Genomic DNA, 15555 nt, shown 5'->3' with positions numbered 1-15555 from the left:
TCTCTGAGGCGAAAGGAATTTCACCAATTCTGATAATACTTGACTGGCTTCCAGTTGAAGCAAGGGCTATACACAAAATGGCATGTAACACTTGCAAGGCCCTACACGCATCCACTCCACAATGTCTGGCTGACAAGATTAAATGATCTATTAGACCATTACAGAATGCTGAAGCTCTGCTGCTAAAACCCCCAACCTTTAAAAAAGCTTCCCCCTCGCCACTCCAGACTGGTATCTTTGCCCCGCAAAACCCCCGTGCGAAGAGATCGACACAGTGGAGACCCTGCGCTGGACCTGGGACGGCCTCTGGAGATACTCTGGCTCCAGCATGCTCTCCGCCAATGCCATGACCATCGCACATAATCCGGTATTTCTTCCACTGCAAACTGCTGGGCTGGTTAAACGCGCAACGTGCCTGGGGCTGTCCACGTTTCGGACCTCTTCCCAGCGGCGGCTTCTTTTCTCTTCTAGCCGAGTCCGGCTCCATGGATACTCTGCTATATTACCAACTTAGAGCGTCCTGCAAGGAGATGCACCCCACTTTTCCTCAGCCCCCTCCTTCAATGGCTGCCCTCGACTTTGCATATACATCCGCCTCCCCTCGCAAACTGGTCTCCAGACTTTATGCCCTCACGCTGGCGGCATCCCCGATCCCCGCACTGCTTGGAGCGAGGACCTAGGCACCGATCTCTCTCAGGAGGTCTGGCTATATTGTTGCAAGCAGACCAAACATCTGTCCCCTACCTACCGCCTGCGCCTCATACATTTTAAATATCTGCATAGACTGTACCGCTCTCCTGTCCACCTGCACAGAATGGGCTTCACTTCTAGTGATAGCTGTCGCCGATGCTCCACCCCTGCTGCTGACTTTTCTCATCTCGCCTGGCTGTGCCCAAAGGTTTCTGCTTATTGGAGCGATGTGTGCACCGCCATCACTGAGATCATCTTCACGCCTGTCACACCAGTCCCACTGATCTGCCTCTTAGGCGTTGTGAAACATTGTCCTGACGCCTCCCGCCGGCTCACCGCTATGTTGCTCGTTCTCGCACGGCGCAGGGTCGCCATGCATTGGGGTCGGAGACCCGCACCCAGGGTCAGCACTTGGCTTGAGGATGCTGCGCTTTGTCAGACGCTTCTGTCCGAATTCTGGGATTTGACGCCGGCAACTTGCCGGCCACTTGACATCTGGGATCCCCTAGTTTCATACCTCCTGCGCCAGAGCGCTCCGCCCTCCGTGGCCTCTCCCGTGCCCCCTGCCGGCTCATTGCCCGCGGGGGCCGCCGGTGATGGCTCGTAGAGTGTTGCTTCCCCATTTATGCGCTCTGCTGGTTCTCTGCGGCCTCTCCCACCAGCACTTGGCCTCTCCTGGGAGCTCCTCCATGCCCTTCTTGCTCCATCTCCTGTCACTCCCTTCCGGGTACTGTTGTGGGCTGCTAATGCACAATTGTTCCTATGAGGCATGTAACAGATGTGGTTTTTCCTCTTTGTATGCGGAATCCCCGCCTGCGTACCTTGTAACTTGATGTGCAAGTTTCTCAATAAAGGTTTTTGATTTCTTTCTAAAAAGTTTTTTTTAAAAGCTTCGTTTATGTATCAGTCCTTTTCAGGAAGTGCAACCTTGCCAATGAAGATATGTACCGCTACCCCACAGGCTATCTTTAAATCTGAACTGAAAGACATTTTGAAAGACATTTAAGTTAACTCTCTTCTCCATTCTACACCTCATTGGCTTAGTTTCCACACAGAGTGGTGCCTTGAGGCTCCCCTCCCTACGTTGACTTGATTGGACTCCTTCCTGTACCTGGCACCCATCCACATGCTGTTCCTCAACATTTCTGACTGCTGTAATTGATACCTTCCTTTACTGGTCTTTGTCTTTTTTAGTCTGTGTTAATGTAATTTGTACGCCTGGTTATTTATATGCTTTATGTAATCTATTTCTATAGTAAAGTGCTCTAACATCTTTCGATAATGTCCATGCTATATAAACCTGCATAAATAAATAAACTTAATTTGCTGTAGGATTATCATCTATAATATGGAAATAAAGTATGTATTGGAAGCTGATTCCTGCTCTGAATTATGCTCTCCTTAATTGTTTCAGGCCTGCACATCAATGAGTATTTATATTTTCAAGTGGTGAGCCCTGGGGACATTCGATACATTTTCTCTGCTACCCCTGCTAAAGATTTTGGGGGCATATTTGTAAGTATTAAATGACTTCTAAGTTTAGTTTCCTTCACAGGTGGATTCATTTCCTCCATTGTAAATGTTGCCAAGCGTAGTCCGTATCGTCCTGTTCGTACTAAATATTGTGTCTAGTCTGATCTTACTGCTGTGCCTAGTAAAATATTTTGGAATATATTCCAGTTCTCTGATGCAACTCCATTTGACCAACTTTAGAACCACTTGTCAGGAATTTTCTACATATAAGCTGAAGTCTAGATTGCAGCCCACTTTTTAGGTCTCGCTGGCGTTGCAGCGCGAAGCGCTGCCGCCAACGAGCACTATTGTTGCCGTGTTGCCTCTCAAGGGAGACAGACCGGGGCCCACGCAGCGATCGGGGTCTGTGGACGCGCTTCTGAGACGCGCTTGCGCGCACACACCCCGCCGCTGCCGACCCCCCCCCCCCTCACCGTATCCGCGGCTGCCTAACGCGCACACACCTCGCCACCGCCCCCCCTGTACAACAAGCATTGGCAAAGCCAATAGGTCTCGCCTTTGAGACTATTGGCTCATCCATTGCCTTTGAATCATGCTCTATAGCCTGGTTACATTTAAGCGGTGTGATATTTTATATGTACACACCTGAAGGTGAAGGTTACAGAATATTTTGTGGTTTTAGCCACGCCTTTGACCCCGCCCCCTTGCACGGCCCCCGTTGTGCACAGCGTCACAGTTCCCTTACTTTTTAATCCGCTTCGACCACTGGTTTTACTCGCTCGTCTACCGTGGGTCTTTCTCTGACCTCCGAAGCCTCTTCTTTTCTCCGTTTATCAGCTCGTCTGCACTTTCTCCTTCCTTTGCCCCGCGGTTCCTCTTATTTCATACTTTTTTCACCCCAACCTTTACTTCCTTTACTCCCTCTCTATATAACCTCCTTTCTCCCTCTGACCTCTCCACCTTCCTTTCTTCACTCCCCACTCCGTGCATTCCTCTCCACTCTCCAAGGAGATTGTGCACTACTTCCCTCAGGCGCATTCCCCCCCCCCCCCCACCCCAATAAAACACACCTCTGCTTCACCTTCCTCCTCTTTTCTCGTCCTCTTGCCTCTGCTGCCACGCACCCCAAAACGCACTCTGCTCTTCAAGGTTGTCTGGTAGGGGGTGAGCGGCAGAGCCGGGGCTGGGTCCATCCACCAGGGGTGCAGGTCAGCGCTGCTCCAACTGTCACTTCCGTGTTTCCTACTTGGGGTGCGTCATTCCTTAGGTTGTCAGTCCGGCTGTGCAGCTCGGCTCATACCATTCGGATGTGGGGGGGGGGGGTTCGTGCCACTGTGACACATATCTCCAGTTAGTGGCAATACAAACCTGCGACTCTGGGAAACATTGCAAGTGATTCGGAGGGCCATGAGATAATCAGAAAAAGGCTGTAAGGTATGTATGTTTGTGACCCCCTCCCCTGCCGAGCTTGGATTAGTCCAAACACTTGTCTCTGTGCATCTGCGGTCCCAGCTCGCTGATCTCACTTCCTTGACAGACACAAAGCGGCCTGCCGCTGCCAACACAACCTTTTGGACTGCAGAAATAGAAATGCCACATACCGAGGCGAGCACACAGGAACATCGCTGGGAGTAGAGGTACCCTTACAGTACCTGTGAAACCAATGAGTGGTGTCCGAGTGCTGTGTGCCTAGGGGCGTAATGTAGGCTGGAATAATGCGGCAGGGCTAATTATATTATACAACAAGAAAAGGCACATTATTCAGCATAATGCAACACCTTTTGTGATTGTATTGTTAATTATTTCTCCACATGCTAAAACTGTCTGGTTATTTTTACAAATCCTAACACTGTCTGAATAAAGCTCTCATTCGCGAGTATCCGTTTAACACCCAGATACTGCAATAAGCAACGGAAGGCGACCAGTCAACGTTTTCAAAGGGTCCTCCACTTTGTGGCAACCGCGGTAGCCACATTTGTAATAACTTTTTATACGTTTCAGCTAGAAATATTTTTGGGGGTTCAAATCTGCAGATAATCAAATGTGGCAAGTCCATAACTATGTGGAAAACACCACAGGCGCAGGCAGACTCTCATAATTCCACTGGCCTTGGAAATAGTGCCATGAAGCCTCCTCACCACAGGAGCGATTCATTTTACAGAAAACACGCGAGTGCAGGTTGCCAAACCCTTTCTTAGGAGACCCCTACTGGTGTCGCTAGAAATTAATTGTTTTAGGGGCGCACTCAAGGAGACCTCGCCACTACTGATGGGGGTCAAGTCCCCAATATCACGAGTATTTGTGAAGCGCGTCCACGCATGCGTGGGTCTGTAACGCTGTAATTGACACATGCCGGCAGTAAGATGTGTGCCGAGAGGCCTTAGGAAGAACAATGCCGTAGGCATCCTCTGGCCCCTCTCCCTGTGTTGCCGAGGTTGGACGTGCATGTCTGGTACAGGCGGATGTTGTGCCCCTGCTGAGCTGTTTTTAACACTGGTGAGCTGTAAATACCTCCGGGGGGAGGGGGGACGGCTTCTCTACAGTGGGGGAATGCGTACCCCGTGTTTGTTCTTCATTTACGCCAATGCATCACCTGATACACGCCTCCATTAATGTCCAACCCGCCCCCAAAACATTATCTAGCATTACACCCCACAGACAAAGAACTGCACTGTTTGCTTCCCCATGACGCCTCAGTGGATTAAAAGAAAAAAATATATATTTCCGATTTTACACCACCACCACCACCACAATGTATTCAACACTATTGATTCTTTGTAAGGAACAACAATGATCTCCTCCGCGTTTACGGAAAGACACTCGTGTCTGTCTCTCACTAACTAACATTTTGAAAATGCACACATGTTGAAAAGTTGGTTTTCTTTTCTCCCCCTTCATGGGAGGGCATTGCATGTGTTTCTGTAAAGAGCACGGTTTTCTTGTGGGTGTGGAATTAATGTCTCCTTCATACAGGCAATTAACAGTAAGAACAGGTGCACAGGTTTTCGATTTGTCACACCTTGTAGGGAGGTCGATTGCTTGCTGCTTTCCACCCAGAGGATATTCCACTGCCACATCACCCGTCCCAATGCAGACAAGCATTTGCAATGCAACAGATCTCGCATTTACACAAGTTTAAGCTACTGACTGGCATTGTAAATGACCATGCCTTTTATTTATTTTTAAACCAAAATATAAATAAAAGGCATCGTCATTTACAATGCCAATAGCTCAAACTCGTGTAAATGCGAGACCTATTGCATTGCAAATGCTTGTTCCACCTCTGATCACATATGAACTGTCCACTTGAAGGCTTTCACTGTGCCCGTTATGTGTCTTAAGAATACCTCACGTCTTACTGACCCCCTGAAGCAAGTGAAGTCTATCCACAGTGACACTATTCCAGACATACTGCGATGGACCAAAGACAAAATGTTCATTAGACTCGCAGATGTCCGGTCCCTTAACCTCTCTCTCTGCTCCATTCAGCCATTTATCATTAAATTGAAGGGTTTTTCGCAATGTTAAAGTTCATGCTGTTTTAGTTAGTACACAGAATATCCGCTCTCAGCTATTACAATTTTCCTCAATCATGCTTCATTCCAGACCATCACTTGTCTTTTCTTTATCTCAGAACAGACGCTATGACTCGATCCACCTGGTCCCTGCAGATCCGCCGGAAGCTTGTGGGGAGCTGAGTAATGGAGTGTTCATTCAGGACCAGATTGCGTTGGTGGAGCGGGGGTAAGTGAAGCAATCACCCAAATTTCCCTTGGAGGGCTTCCAAAAGACGCATACTGAGGGAATTCCAAGGTCGCAGTTCATCCTAGGGGGCTTTCAGTGCTAGGAAAAAATCTGACAAATTAGAAGACTGTGCTTCAAGAAAGTGGTGATGAACCAATTATTGCTGCAATAGTTAATTTAGCTCACAACTAGTGACTTGATTGCTCCTTTGGCTGCGTGTATAGGGATGTGAGGGCACATTTGATGTTCATTCAGTTTGTGTGTTAATCCTCATGGTCGTTGCTGCATTGGATTTGAATATAAATCGGGTGAAAATAGAAGTGGGTACGAAGGATACTAGGTGGAGAGGAAGTAGATGTTTCCGGTATGTGAATAGTTCAGAACTAGGCCTTACTAGATGACTGTTTAAGTGGTGTAAAGCTGACCTAGCTCTGTACCGTAAATGCCACTAGCCCCTAGCAGTGCAGATGAGTGTGCAGTTGTTGTGCAAGACCCACAGATAGAAGAGACTCCCTCTCCTGATCACATTCAAATCTTGTCTCCTCTGAAATTGTCAAGTTACTGATGTAGATGCTATGGTAAGTCTGTCCTCATGTGATCCCTTTGCATGATGTGCAGCAGGTCTATCGAAAAACCATCTCCAAGGAGGATGGATGGGTCACCCGATGCTGATTGAAAGTCTACAATGGAAGAGGAAGGCTCCCCCTTTAGTGGGGCCAGTGGTCTCCCTTTTGACATTGTTGATGACAGTATAATCAAATGTGCATTTGTTATTAATGCGCAATATTCTTGTGTGTATCAAAAAGTGCTTTGCTTGTCCCATGTTTGAAATATACAGAACCTTATTTTGAAGAAATCCAATGCCAAAACAGTTCCTGGAAGATAGTCCAAGTTATTGGATCCACAAGCAATTGTTAATCTACAGAAATGGAGAAAACAACATTAAAGCATACTAGCTTCTCTAATTGACCTGATTTTATATCCCACTGGATAATCCGTCTAATACTAAACATGTTGCCATCAAATGCATGAAATACCAAATGTAAAATGGAAGCTCAGGGGATCTACACCACGTATTTATTGAAACGTATAAGCAAACTTGAACACCAACATTCCGTCCAATTTGAAGCCTCTACATACAGTGGCTAAGATTCTGGAGACAGTGGCAGTAAAGCAACTAAAGGGCTTTTCTAGCATCGCTCCCATTCCCTTTTTAGGTCTCGCCTACGCAGCGCGCATGCGTTGCATAGGAGGAGACCTTTAGGAATCTATTCACTTTTTGGGGCCAAAAACATGCCCCTTTGCATTGCTTTCAATGTCAACGCGTGCACATTTGGCGATTCCCTTGCGGGAGCCAGCTTTGAAACCAACTGTTTGTAATTAACTTGCAACCAGATGGTGCCCCTGCTCGCTCCCGCAAGGGAAACGCTTTGTGTGCTCTCGGCCGCACTCCCCCCTCAGCTGCATTCCTCGCATCCCACAGCGTTTTGCCTGCAGGAGCGAGAGCAGTGCCTCCTTGTTTACATAGAAAGGGTCAGCTTGCCTGCATTACTGGGTATATCGTGTGGGTTTTCATTAATCACCCATTAAACATGAACCCGCAGCTTTGTGGCCTAAACACCGATCCTGGCACCTGAGCATTTTGATGAACTGCTCTACCTCTCTCTCTCTCTCTCTACCTCTCGCTCTACCTCTACACCTCTCTCCACCTCTCTCTCTCTCGCTCTACCTCTCTCTCTCTCGCTCTACCTCTCTCTCTCTCTCTCTACCTCTCTCTCTCTCTCTCTACCTCTCTCTCTCTCTACCTCTCTCTCTCTCTACCTCTCTCTCTCTCTCTCTCTCTCTCTCTCTCTCTCTCTCTCTCTCTCTCTCTCTCTCTCTCTCTCTCTCTCCCTCTCTCTACCTCTCTCTCTCTCTCTCTCTCTCTACCTCTCTCTCTCTCTCTCTCTCTCTACCTCTCTCTCTCTCTCTCTACCTCTCTCTCTACCTCTCTCTCTCTCTACCTCTCTCTCTCTCTCTCTACCTCTCTCTCTCTACCACTCTCTCTCTCTCTACCTCTCTCTCTCTACCTCCACCCCTCTCTCCACCCCTCTCTCCACCCCTTTCTACACCCCTCTCTACACCCCTCTCTAGACCTCTCTGACCCATAGTCCTTCCAGCTCCCCCTCTCTGTGAGCGGTTCACAGAGGTCACATAAAGTTGATGCACGCCTGGGAAGACCTCGGACCCAGTTTCTTACACTTCTTGGGCATAAGTATTTGTTATAGAATCCAAACGGGGTTATTATGTAAAGGAGCGCTCCCTTTGCTAAGACCCTGTTTCAGTGGCTCCAGAAAGAAGCTCTTAAGGACAGTTATATTGACTACAATATAGGCTTTTGAACTTCCTAAAATGTAAATAATGTTTGCTTTGGAACAATGTGCATGCAGGCCAGTTTAAGATAGAAAATGCAACTGTCATTTTTTGATTTGCAGATACTTTTATAAAGAAAAATGCAAGAAATCGCTCATGATGAAAAGTCACACTCTACATGTCTCTACAGGTGTATATTATGAGTGTAATTTTGTAACACACAATATTGCTCACCTTATCGTAACATATTTGTTACAGGGGTTGCTCTTTCTTGTCCAAAACGCGCAATGTGCAGGAACACGGAGGGCTGGCAGTGATAATTTCTGATAACGCCTATGAGAACGACAGCTTCTACGTGGAAATGATCCAAGATAACACCAGTAGGACAGCGGAAATCCCAGCGCTCTTCCTTCTGGGGAGAGATGGGTAAGTAACGTCTCATGGAATTGCAAGAACAGAACAGAACAGACCATGTGGTGTTGGTGGGATACAAAGCTAAAAGGCTTCATCCGTTGCCTCCTTCCATCATTGCTGTCTTTCAGCATTGTGCCTTTTACAATAAGATTATGGTCTGACATTTTATCCCAAAACACAATGAAGGGGACCAGAGTTTTAACTGTATTGCCGCTCTCTGAGCAACTCATAATGCACCAATAAAATGTTGAGAGTTTAGGAGAAAATGATGGTTGTCAGGGAAGTGACTTTGCCATGGCTGCCTTGACCTTGAATAGCAGAAGATATCCAGCTCAACCAAGTGCTTCCTTAAAATGGGTTTTTGGAGGTGTTAATACTTTTCAAGTTACAGTCGCCACACTGGGCTTGCACGTTTTTTAAAGGGGGAAGGTTAACTATAATAAACAAACTGGGTAATATGATCTAACTTTCATACAGCAGAGATTGTTAAACCCCCCAAAAATGACATTACTAAACGAGATAGTACAAAAGAAATCGAAAGAAACTATAATCGATGTGACAGACCCTGTTTGGGGTTAAAGGGTAAACAGGGGCTACTTGCCCTCAGGCGTGGTTCCAGGCACATTAGGCAGACCCTCAGGTCCTCTAGAAGAGTATGTGGACTTCAGGTGATCCACCCCTCATCTCTGGGAGCCTGGCTGTCAGGCAAACCCAAGCCCTAGTTGTTTGACTACTGTGCACCCTGATCGTGAAGGACTTGGAACTGCAAGTGCAGTAGATTGGATCTTACTTGTATACAACTTTTCCAGACCGGGGGTGTGGATCCACTGTCTCGTACTGTAGTGCCGGTTTGAGGTAGTTCGTTTTACACGTGTGCTCTTCAGGCTGCTCTCTAAACACAGCCAGTGTGTAGTGATGTTTCTTTCAGCAGGTACCACTGAAGAGGTCTCCAAACTGGAGCACTCAACGCAGGGACAGTGAGGTGTGTGATTTCTGCACCTGGGTGTTATCAGCTTAACTGAAGCAGTAATCATGGACAGACAAAAAACATGCATGACCTAGAAATTTTCTGACCTAACACAACAGAACTGCAGTCCCATCACTCACCTCTGCCCTCAACCGAACGCAGTGCTCAGGAAGTCTAATCGGCAACCCCTTGCCAACAAAAGGGTTCGTGGAGTTTCTAAAGCTATGAGTTGCCAGCGGGACAATTCCTCTTACACACTTCTATCTTGAAGGCACTGACGGCCGCCTGGGGGAATTTGACTACTGAGCCACCGACGCATCTCTTAATACAATATTTACATATTATGGGGGCGGGATCACACGTGGTACACTGGCTGGTGGATGCACTGCTTATACGTTGAAGCCGCTGCAACGTCTCCGAGTAAGATGGGAGACAGACAGAGGCCGACCCTGGACTGATAAGGAATGGGAAGTCATATTAGCGGGTGCCAGAAACATACCAAGGAACTCTAGGTTCAAACTTATACAAACATATATCGTACAGAGGGCATATCTCTTGCCTGACATTATAAATAGATATTTCCATACTGCCGCCTCTGCATGCCCACGCTGCCAGGATCCTGACGCTTACCTACTTCATATGCTGTGGGCCTGTGCATCCCTTCATCATTACTGGCAGGAGGTAGTCGCAGTTCTAGCTTTATGCACAGGCACGTCGTTACCATTGTCATGGGAAGTCTGCATACTACAGCTTTATGCCAGATCCAAAAAGAATAAGGTCACCTAGAGGTTCCAAGATTTAGGTCTAATCACAGCAAAACGCTTAATAACTAAGAAATGGAGAAAATGCATATCCTCCGGAGATACTTAGTTGGAGGCGTTCCCTCACAATATGGGCACAGGCAGAAAGCACGGCACTGCACAGAGAGGAAACAGCGGGGCCCACAAATTTCCCATTGTGCAAAGCTGGGATGCCTTACTCATTGTCTTACAGGCAAGCCATGCACCTGAAGCAAATAATTCCCAAACTGCTGACTCTAGTTAGGCAAACTAATTCCTCATTACTCAGTTTAGCGCCACAGGTACGCTTCGCCATACATGGAGCAGTACACTATTGCACCCCTAGACCATTGTAGATGAAATCTCGCACCCCTTCTGCTTTCTGAAGCAGAGGTCCTCTTCGCTAGTTGAATATTACGCCTCTATGCGCCCTGCTCCAATCCTTGATGAGATATACTATTCAAGCGGCTAAATACCGATAATGCAACTTTGTACCCCTTGATTCTGTTTGCAATTTTACATAGGACAGGCATGTTTCCTTTTGTAAATTATAAGTTTCAGTTAAGATTGTGTATTTTAGAAAATATGTCTTATTGTTACTCTCCAGTGTCCACTACCTGCATCCTATCATCATGACAAGCCTATCTTTCCCCTTGCAGTGAATTGATGAATAGGCCTGATAGGCAGGATTCACACGTATATGATGTATAACAATAAGATCCTGCTACAACAGTCCAGTTCGGATGTGTAGTAAGTAAGTTGCAGACAGCGATTTGTATTACATGATGTAGCAAAAATGTGGGCAATGGCACGTAGAAACCCCAGAACACGTACTCACAAGAAGCAAGATTCTGTAATTGGGAATAGCGAACCAATGTCATTTATACGCTGTTTTGCTGGGGAAAGTTATTTTATGTATGTGTTCTGTACTTATGCTCTAAACATCCAAGTATCTCGTATAAAATTGTGATGAGTCATGTTAAAAAAACAGAAAATATTAATAAAGATATTTAAACAAAAAGTGGAGTTTCTAAAGCTAGTCAGGTTGCCATTATCCTCACTTTAGTGTCTGGATCTCCACCGTTCAACCACAGGATTGCATGTAAAACACTTTCTCTATCTTGGAGAGCATCCTTACCCTCTATCTTGTGCAATGCTAGGCGCATTCAGAATGGATCCCACTGGTCCTGTACTCGGGCGCACTCTTGCACACATCCTACTATTACTTGTTTGCTGCATGCACAGCACGTGCACTCGTTCGACATACAAGCAAGATGCTGGCCACAAGGTTGTGGCAATAAACATAACACCAGAACTGTACACAAGTGGGCCTGTAGGCCTTACTCCCAGTGACACTGATAAAAATGTCTGGTCACCATGTTGAGCCTTCCAAAACATGGCATGTGCCTACCACCACTTTGTGCACTATGCCAAGGTTTGGGATGGTAGTTCTTCCTATAAGGAGGTCATGCTTGGGGCACCCTTCCGTGTAACACAACAAATCCAGGACCCCAGATAGGCATGTTTAGATCAGTGTTAGGTCTTAGCCAAAATAGCAGTCAGGATACCAGTTGTGCATGCATTCGGGCAGGGGAGCACACCTGTATACCATGCAGGGGACATTCCCATCCCAAAAGTGTGCTTTTCTCCAGCAACGATAATTGTTAGAAACACAATATCAAAATGTTATTTACGTGCAGCTTAATGGACAGCTATGAATTAATTGAAAAAAAGCCCATGGATTTCAAGGGGCTCCGCCTTTTGGAGAGATTGGACGTGAGGAAAGTGCAGTGAGTTTATACAAACTGACGAAAGGGAAACAAGTTATAAATATACAAAAGAAACTTGTGTATTGCTGGATTATGCTTAATAAAAAGGTGACATCCAGTTTTCAGTAGCACGGAGACTGCTGCAGATGAGGAATATCTGCAGTGGGTGACACGTGGATAATGGTGTCTGTCAGCAGCGTTCAGGGAAATAAAGACCCAAATTATTTTTGTTTTCCAATCCAAGTGTTATTGGCAAAGAGCAACATAAAGGCGCTCTGGTCAATTTGTAGGGGTCTACATGCTTGGTGTGTGAGCGCCTGCAAAATGATAAGGTACTGCATATGGCTTTTTTTTCTCTTTTTAAAAGCCAAGCTTGAACCATTGGCAAAGCCAATAGGTGGAAACGGTGAGACCTATTGAGTTTGAAAGTGCTTGTTTCTTGATATCCCTGCAGCACATCATTTTTTATCCTGGTGACTGAGCTTGTTCAATTTCACTACTATCCTCTTACATGTGTCAATCCTGTTTGTCTTTGTGCTGTTTAGAAACAATGGGTTGATCCATAACGTTTGGAAGATTGTCTCGCAGACCCCCATGTAGAGCCATGGCATCTAGTTTGGTCAGATGTCATAAAGCAGTTGGAGGGTAGCAAGAGTTCTTTTGGGTAGCCTAAGTGAACCAGAAAACAGCACTTGGAGGCTTCAAAGGTGAATTATGAAGCTAATGCTGAAGATGAAGATGACCTCTTAAACCTGTGACCTAGACCCATAAGACATTATGAAAAGTAAATATAGGACTGCAACTTGTATGGGCTGGGAGAGGAAATCCAAGCGTGAGTTCATGAGATGCTGAAATTGTCCTTCTTTCTCCTTGTAGGTACATGATCAGGCGCTCTCTTGAGCAGCACGGCCTCCCCTGGGCCATTATCTCCATCCCGGTTAATGTTACCAGCATTCCGTCCTTTGTGCTCAAGCAGCCACCATGGACTTTTTGGTAGTCATTGCAAAAGGATGTTGAAGAAAGACTGACCAGAGACTGCTGCACTTCTCTGAACATGGAACGTTAGGTGAGATCCTGACGGACTCATTGAGGCCTTTGTGTATGGAGTAGATGCAAGCTGTCTGGTGACTGTATATGTGAATGGAGCTTCCTGTCCAAAATAGGGTCCTACTCTGGAAGTTGCAGAACTGATTGCTCATGCCATGGTAATTGGTACCGCTCTTATCCTGCTTGGCTGCCTCAGACGTTCATTTCAGTTCCACTTTTGGATCTATGGAAATATATGCAAACGTTAGCTGGACCATTGAGGAGAGATGTTTACGGCATACATGGTGTCCTGTGATTAATATGAACAGTCTGCAGCAGAGACGTGTAGATTGAGGCTAAAGAGAGGACACCCTGCACAATGGCACAAAATGGGTGTGCCCCTCCTATCTACTGCTTCCTGCTTCATGACTTTCTCCTAGATGTCGTACCAGTACCCACTATCCCAATGTGAATTGGATGCATAGCTGCACAGGAATGTCCTTTGGAAGTACACGCTATATCTGGGCAACAGGCATGGAGAGTGCTTCTTGTTGCCTGTAATGTCAGAAGTGCATCCTCCTTCAGGGAGGCCTTACAGGAGCAGGCCCTCCCTGTCTTCTTCTAAAGTGTTCAGGAATAGATGTATAAAAATGTTTAAACAATGTTCATGATGTATATATTTTGGTATTGAAATGCAATATCGGTGGAATTGTATGTATTTTACCTCTTCACACACACCCACATCTCTGTGCAGGTTCTTGTTTTATATAATAAACTGGCAATTAATTGGGAGAATTACAAATATTTAAAATCCTATGTTTGAAAAAGCTGTGCTTCGAATTGCCTGTTTACTTTAAACTACATTTAGGCGCACACTGCACTTTAAAATGTGTATGAATGAGCACCGCATGTGAAAATGCACTGGGCTTTAAAGATGTTTTCCTCGCCACTGCTCTTAAGCACGGTCTTTTACAGGCTCTGTCATTTAATGGGTGCTGTATATTGAGAATATTAGTGGCCGCAGTTTAAGAGCGGATTTGTATAAATATATCCTAGCAGGTACTGTACTGTAAACCGGGTGATGTGAACTGCAAGTCTTAGTGCCATTCTTAATGTTGCACTTAGTATGGTTGTCATCTTATCCTTATAAGTGTCTTAGTTCGATTAGCCCTACAGTGATGTCCAGATAAGTAGCTCGGTGCTGAAAGACAATCCTGGCTGTGCATGTGTAGTGAAGGAACACAGAGGCGCAGATTGCACTGAAATTGTGAACATTCGTAAAAATTGGCCGAGACTGAACAGAAGATGAACCAACGTGATCATTTAGGCACATTGTTTAGTGATCTGCGACTGAGCGCTGCTAGACTTAAAACAATTTAATAAAGGAAAATTTAGAGAAGTTCTTAAAAACCATAGTTCAATTTTTCCCCACCACTAAACCCTAGACACCCAAAATGTACCTGATCTGCCACCTTCCTCAGCCCTGAAAATGGAAGAAAACTACATGACTAATATAGAAGGAAACCTGTGGATGAGATCAGAGCCGAATTTTAAAAAAGTTTAACGATTTACAATAAATGTAGGATTATTGGGAAACCTTATTTCCACAATATTCATGCAGAAATGTGCTTTCTCACTTGGAGTTTCCAACTGTAATACTTCTTATAATCTTCTACACCCAGCTTTGTTGTGTTGATGCATAAAAAGTAACTGGTTTATATGTACCTACCGCTTCGAGTAAACAATGTTTTTGACTTGATAATTGGCAATGATTATCCACCGACTTTGATTCGCTTCCTGTAAGGATTGCGGTGCTGTTTCCCTGTAACCTACATGTTCAGCGCAAGTCTCCCGTCTAGAGTACATTTTGTAGACCCATCTCTGCTGGCCTATCACTCTGCCCCAACTCTGATTCATTCTGTTCCATTTACTTTCAGCGTATCCCTGCATTCAACCGTTGTGTCATCCACTTGGCACCATACTCACACAGTGCATCAAAATAAACCAGAAAAGTAATCGCTACACCTGACTTTGCACAAAGATTTTCAAACAACAAAAGCACAAGTTGTTTCTGCTCAATCTGTGTTTTGGTGATGCTCACACAATGTAAAAGGTGGTGTTTCATCTTTAGATTTAAAACATCTTGGTGATTTGCACACCTCCTCAATAACTTTCTTACCGTTGATGCACACAACATGGGTTACTATTATTTATCTTGCTACTGGATTGCATTGTAATATATTTGTGTACACAAAACAAGTACTTTTTCAATGTTAGCAATTTTAAAGGAACCCAATGCTTCATGGTCACAACAGTTAAAATTATTGTATTCTTATTACAA

The 15555-nt window shown here is 45.5% G+C and overlaps 1 protein-coding gene across 1 annotated transcript in view; it reads left to right on the top strand.

Annotated features, from left to right (window-relative positions):
• PRADC1 (protease associated domain containing 1) overlaps nucleotides 1–14041 on the top strand; it is a 76571-nt gene extending 62530 nt beyond the window's left edge. Inside the window, exons 2-5 of the mRNA XM_085642771.1 lie at nucleotides 2105–2205; nucleotides 5798–5907; nucleotides 8518–8685; nucleotides 13065–14041. Coding sequence (XP_085498897.1) covers nucleotides 2105–2205; nucleotides 5798–5907; nucleotides 8518–8685; nucleotides 13065–13185 — 500 coding nt within the window. The 3' untranslated portion in view covers nucleotides 13186–14041. The remainder of the gene's footprint in view (nucleotides 1–2104; nucleotides 2206–5797; nucleotides 5908–8517; nucleotides 8686–13064) is intronic.
• Nucleotides 14042–15555: the final 1514 nt, after the last annotated feature.

The sequence above is a fragment of the Triturus cristatus genome, chromosome 2_2, assembly GCF_964204655.1.
Source record: "Triturus cristatus chromosome 2_2, aTriCri1.1, whole genome shotgun sequence".
NCBI classification, from domain to species: Eukaryota; Metazoa; Chordata; class Amphibia; order Caudata; family Salamandridae; genus Triturus; species Triturus cristatus.
The sequence above is the reverse complement of the archived record's forward strand: the minus strand, read 5'-3'. Positions and strand labels throughout refer to the sequence as shown.